The sequence below is a fragment of the Geospiza fortis genome, unplaced genomic scaffold (assembly GCF_000277835.1).
Source record: "Geospiza fortis unplaced genomic scaffold, GeoFor_1.0 scaffold130, whole genome shotgun sequence".
NCBI lineage: Eukaryota > Metazoa > Chordata > Aves > Passeriformes > Thraupidae > Geospiza > Geospiza fortis.
The window spans coordinates 6209727-6215120 of record NW_005054300.1 but is presented as its reverse complement, the minus strand read 5'-3'; the positions used below and the strand labels follow the sequence as shown (position 1 = coordinate 6215120).

At 60.4% G+C, this 5394-nt stretch overlaps 2 protein-coding genes across 2 annotated transcripts in view; both read left to right on the top strand.

Annotated features, from left to right (window-relative positions):
* Positions 1 to 1010, top strand: part of HPSE2 (heparanase 2 (inactive)) — a 106681-nt gene extending 105671 nt beyond the window's left edge. The window contains exons 14-17 of the mRNA XM_031061533.1: positions 26 to 72; positions 298 to 406; positions 607 to 767; positions 851 to 1010. Of these exons, the coding sequence (XP_030917393.1) occupies positions 26 to 72; positions 298 to 406; positions 607 to 767; positions 851 to 1010 (477 nt within the window). The remainder of the gene's footprint in view (positions 1 to 25; positions 73 to 297; positions 407 to 606; positions 768 to 850) is intronic.
* Positions 1011 to 1407: 397 nt separating this feature from the next.
* On the top strand, positions 1408 to 4236 carry HPS1 (HPS1 biogenesis of lysosomal organelles complex 3 subunit 1). Its single transcript, XM_031064000.1, has 10 exons — positions 1408 to 1493; positions 2038 to 2205; positions 2280 to 2456; positions 2526 to 2593; positions 2727 to 2849; positions 2951 to 3016; positions 3211 to 3355; positions 3452 to 3565; positions 3694 to 3776; positions 4018 to 4236. The coding sequence occupies exons 1-10, from the start codon at positions 1455 to 1457 to the stop codon at positions 4178 to 4180; spliced, it is 1146 nt and encodes a 381-aa protein (XP_030919860.1). The 5' UTR covers positions 1408 to 1454; the 3' UTR covers positions 4181 to 4236.
* The last annotated feature ends 1158 nt before the right edge of the window (positions 4237 to 5394 follow it).

Genomic DNA, 5394 nt, shown 5'->3' with positions numbered 1-5394 from the left:
CTTCGTGCTGCGGCGCTTGGTGGAGGCTCACTGCGGCCTCGTCACGCTCGACTCGCACCTCATCCGCAAAGAGTGAGCAGGCACAGCCACCGGCACAGGGTGGCATGTCGGGTTGCTGGGGGGGCTGCCCTGAGCTGCCTTCATGCAGCACCGCGGGGTGGGAGTGGGTGTCTCCAGCTGGAACCCCTCCTTTGCAGCAGGACCCCCTGCCTGCTGGGCTGCAGCTGGGTTTTGGTGTGTCAGTCCCACGCGGGGAGGGGACAGCCACCCATGAGTTTACACTCTGTGACGCTGCAGGTTGCGGCCGGCTGATTCGGAGCAGCGGGAGCGCGTGTGGAGCCTGCTGCGGGGCCTGCTGGAGACCTACAGCCACCTGCGGGAGGAGGACCAGAGCTTTGCAGTGGAGGTATCAGTGATCTGGGCTGTCCCTCGCTTTTCGGGTGTTCCAGGGGTGGGAGGCTGCGTGGAGTCCCAGGATATGGGAAGAGGCAGTAGGCTGGGGACTTTGGGGCAGCTCCCTGGAGCAATGGAAGCTCAGACCTGCCCCTAGGAATGCAAGGCTGGGGCTGAGGGAGCTCAGCAGCCTCCCCTCCTCCTGCACCCCAGGCCGTAGAGCGGCTGATCCATCCTCAGCTGTGTGAGCAGTGCATCGAGTTCCTGGAGCGGCAAGTGGTGCAGCACATCAACAACAGCCCCGAGCGTGGCGGGGATGAAGTGGGCCATGCCTTCCTCCTGGTACACACCAAGCTGCTGGCCTTCTACTCCAGGTGTGCCCGGCCCCACCACCCTCCTTCCCCAGGGCAGCCGCCATTTGTCCTCCCAGCTGACCCTGTCCTTCTCTGGCCTGCAGCCGCAACGCCAGCTCCATCCGCCCTGCCGACCTGCTCGTCCTCATCCTCCTGGTTCAGGACCTGTACCCCAGCCAGAGTGCCGAGGAGGAGCTTGGCCTACAGGTGCTTCAGAGCAGGATTGGGGGTGCAGCAAGTCAGGGTGCTCCCATCATGGGGTGATGCCTTGACAGCTGGGGCTTAGGGTTTTTTTCTCTCTTTTTGGAAGCCCACAGCAGGGAATGTTCTCCCTCAGGGACCCAAGAGAAGTGAGAGCATCCCTGTGAGTGGCCCTGGCTCCCATGGAGCTGCAGAGAAGGACTCAGATGACCAAGTGAGTCCTTGAGATCAGGAGTTGCAGGGTGGGATTGCTGGGAGGGCTGCCTGTATCACTATATGCTGATCCATTCATTTCTGCTGGCAGGACACAGATGATCTCTCTGTGCCTGAGGTGTACTACACACCTGAGCCCTCGCCAGGCGGGCACAGTACAGGTGAGTGCCCAGCTGGGCAGCAGCCGTGACCCACACCCCCAGCCCTGCAGAGGCCCCAGGGCTCTGCTGGGGGCTGGAGGGGTGCCCTGCCACATTCTCTGCAGGCAGCGAGAGCTGGTCAGAGGGTGCTGAGATGCTGAGCATCGGGGAGGTGGATGCTGCAGACGTCCAGGTGAGCACAGAGTCCTGCAACACCTCCCAGCTCCACATCTCACCAGCCTGTCCCAGTGCCTTTTGCAGATTCCAGTCCTCATCACTCTCTTTTGCTGTGCTGCAGCTGTGGGTACCCCATGTCCCCCATGTTGTGCATATTTGTGACAGCTCTGATCTCCTTCTCTGAGGCATTGCTTACAGTGAGCTGTCAGCAGAGAGGGAGCGGGGCTGCCTCAGAGCAGTCCAGTGTCTCCCTCTACTGCCACTGGGCCTTCTGGGCTGCTTCCCTGATGGATGCTGCAACACCTCACACACTGCAAGCAAACACTGGCCTTGGTTTAAGGCATTTGCAACCTTTGTCTTTGCCACAGTCCTCTGCTGCGCCTTTGGGGTCCCTGGGCACTTTCCTCACTGCTGATCTTTTGCTACATGGCTCCTCCAGCTCTTTTGGTTCTGTCTTGCCTGGTTGCAGCTTTCAAGGCAGTGCTGCATCCCTACAGAGCACTCTTGGTAGGAGCTCTCTCATCCCCACAGGGGACTCAGTATCTCCCCTGTATTCCCAGATGGCAGAGGACTTGTTGCAGACCTTGGGGCCTCTGGTCCCTGAAGCTTCAAACCCCAGAAGGATCTTTCTGGATGCCAGCCTGCGGGAAGGTTACTGCCCCTTGCTGCCACACACCATGCACTGCCTCCCGCTCTGGCCAGGCATCTCCCTTGTGCTGCTGACCAAGGTGAGCTGCCTCTGAGGTGAGGGAAGCTGTGTAGGACTGGGTCCTGCGTGACCCACCTCTCCTTTCCCTGGCAGGGCCCCATGACCCAGGTGGCCATCACCTTGTACCAACTGCTGGATGGTTTCTTGGTGCTGGAGAAGAAGCTGGAAGAGGGACCAGAGGTGGGAGTCGCACGCTCCTACCCATTCCTCGCTGAGCTGCGGCAGCGCATGGACAAATTTGTGAAGAAGCTGAGTGGACAGGACATCCAGGTGGGCGTGGGGACATGAGGACCCTGTCCTGTTTTCTCCACAGCCTGACACCATCCTGTCTCTTTCTAGTTGCAGAACACCTGGTTGGACTTTAAGAACAAGATATTTTCACGGAGTGAGCCTGGGAGCTCCCTAGAGTGAGTAGGGGAAGCCAGGGAAAGTCTCCCAGACAGGCAGGGACCTTTCCCAGCCTGGGGACCAGCACAGCTGTCCCTGCAGTGCTGGGGTCCCAGTGTCCAAGCTCGGCTCTGTCTGTGTCCCCTGGCTCAGGCTGCTGCAGTCAGTGGCCAATGTGAAGCGGCAGCTCTGCTCCGTGTACCGCCAGCTCTTCCTGACCTCTGCTGGCCACAGCCTGTCCCAAGGGCTGCGGGACCGTGCTCAGAAACTGATGAGGTGGGTGCATGGGGATGGTCAGCATCGCCAGGGGGCTGCCCCACACCCAGCTCAGCTGGGGCTTGTGGGTCCTGGCCTCTGACCGTGCCTCTTCTCGGCAGGGAGAAGCTGCTGGACTGGCGGGACTTCCTGCTGGTGAAGAGCAGGCGCAATATCACCATGGTGTCATACCCATCCCTGCAGCTGGGGAGCCAGCCTGCCAACGGGGTGTCCCTAAGGGGGTAGCAGACGTGGGAGTGGGACCCTGTCTCCTGGCACTGGGATCAAGGGGAGGAATGTGGTGGGCAAAGGTGGTTTCCCAAGGCTCAGGGTCTGTCCTAGAAGGGCACCAAAGTTGTTGGACACCCTTAACGAATCCCACGTACCTGGAGGATTTCCCTGGCCTGGTGCACTTCATCTATGTGGACCGCACAGCCGGACAAATGATGGCACCTTCACTCAGTGTGACAGAGAAGTCCAGCTCAGAGCTGGGCAAGGGTCCCCTGGCCACCTTCATCAAGAAAAAGGTACTGCTCATGGGGTAGGTGTGGGATGGGAACCACAGGAGAGGGTGGAAATTGGAGGGGTTTCTGCTCAGGCTGCAGGTGCCCCTTGTTCCTCAGGTCTGGTCCCTGATCACACTGGCCCGGCGATACCTGCAGAAGGGCTATACAACACTGATGCTGCAGGATGGCGACTACTGCTGCTCCTACTTCCTCTGGTTTGAGAATGAGATGGTATGTGGGGCCAGGAAGGGGCTGAGCCCTCTTTCTCTGGGGCAGGGAGCAGGGCTGTAGGCCTAGCCAGCTCTGACTCCTCTGTGGTCCCATCCCAGCTCTTCCCCTCTGCTGTCATTTCTCCCCAGGGCTACAAGCTGGAGGTGATGGAGGTACCAGTCCTGTCTGATGATTCTGCTCCCATTGGGATGCTTGCAGGGGACTACTACAGGTGAGCAGTTGCCAGCCCAGTGGTTTGGCACCAGGGTTCAAAGCCGTGATGGCACATGGGTCCTTGTGAGTGATGCCAGGATGCCAGTGTTGTGGTGTCACTGGAGTTGCACCAGCCCATCTCCCAGCCTGGTGCCATGGTTTTGCTGTGTCCTTGCAAAGTGCTTTACAGAGGGAAAGTGGTTGGAGGGGGGTTGTCTGTGTGCACTGTGCCTGCCAAGCCCCTGTCTTCTCCTCCGCAGGAAGTTGCTGCGTTATTACAGCAAGAACCACCAGGCAGAGGTAGTGAAGTGCTATGAGCTGCTGACCTTGCACCTGGGCATCATCCCCTCCGAGCTGGTGGTGCAGCAGGCCTACGACTTGGCCCGGCGCCTCTGGGAGCCGTCCCGCATCCCTCTGCTCTGAGCTGCCTCCAGCTGCCTTGGGGCCGGGATTAAAGTGGGTGTGTGGGTGCTCCCAGAGCCTGGGTTGCTTTCTCAGTGTCTGTGTGCCATGGATTGTGCCTATAGGCAGGGATAGGCAAGCTTCCCATCCTTCAGCTTGGCCAGGGCTGGCACTGTCCCTTTTCCTGCTCCCCATGCTTTTCACTGCCACCCAGCAGCCTCTGGGGATGGACAGAGAGTGGGGCCGAGAGAGGTTACTGGTAAATCACTGTCTAGCTGAAAAGTGCATTTCCAGAGCAGGATTTATAATGTTAGCTTGGCACTGCTGCCAGGCTTTGGCCAGAGATCAAGATAGTGTAGCCAAACCAGAGTGGAGCAATGGCCTAGGGTGCATCCCCCTTTCCCCTCACCCCCAAATGTGGGGTGCAGGGCTCTCAGAGGTTTGGCAGGCTCTGGGGCGGTGCAGCCCATCCTGCACTGCCTTCCCCACACCCAGGCACCCGTTAGCCACAGCTCTGAGCTTAGCTGGGAACAGCGAGTAAATCCGGAGGCAGCTTATGTGTTTCCCAGGCACGTCTGGGCTCAGTGCACTCCAGACCTCAAGTACAGCTGGGAATGGGGCCAGCCCCAAGGGACTCACGTAGCCGCTGCCCCTTGTTGCTCCCATGCCACTCGCTGGAGCTGGGGACAGCAATTCAGGGAGCACTGGACCATGACAGGGCCTTTGCCCCATCCTGCTGAGCTGGAATTTGCCCTGCTGAGCAACAGTTCTGGATTCAAAGCCAAGCACATTCCCAAACTGCCCCTTCTGCTGCTTTCAGGGCTATGCTTGAGGCTGTGGGGAGGCCAAACTCTGTCTGTCCTGCCGTGCTTGGCCCATCACCGCAGCCATGTGCTCTGGATCATGCCTGGAGCACAGCAGGAGCTGGGAATGGGGGCTCTCAGGCCCCCGCCTGCCTGCTCAGCACCTTCCTGGAGCACAGCCTGGGGAGCCCCTGGCACCCTGCTGAGCCCCGGGCAGGGTGTGGCCCCTTCTCAGCCCTGGGGCTCGTCTCCGGCCCCGCTGCAAGCGCGCAGCTAAACCGCGCCGGGTGCGCGCCTCGCGGCGGATGCCCCTGTCCTGAGCGGCCTCCCCGCCTCCTCAAGGCGTTCCCCGCCCTGGCCCCCCGTCCCTCCCTGTGCCCGGAAGCTCTGGGAAAAGTTCCGCCGTGGAAGCAAAGTCCAGGCGGCCGGACA

What these genes read in the sequence shown, in the direction of transcription:
- HPS1 (XM_031064000.1), top strand. Translation starts at nt 1,455, where the DNA reads ATGCTGAGCATCGGGGAGGTGGATGCTGCAGACGTCCAG. An exon ending in TGAGTGGACAGGACATCCAG is followed by an intron (nt 2,457 to 2,525) that starts GTGGGCGTGGGG and finishes GTCTCTTTCTAG; the next exon opens with TTGCAGAACACCTGGTTGGA. An exon ending in CGTGCTCAGAAACTGATGAG is followed by an intron (nt 2,850 to 2,950) that starts GTGGGTGCATGG and finishes TCTTCTCGGCAG; the next exon opens with GGAGAAGCTGCTGGACTGGC.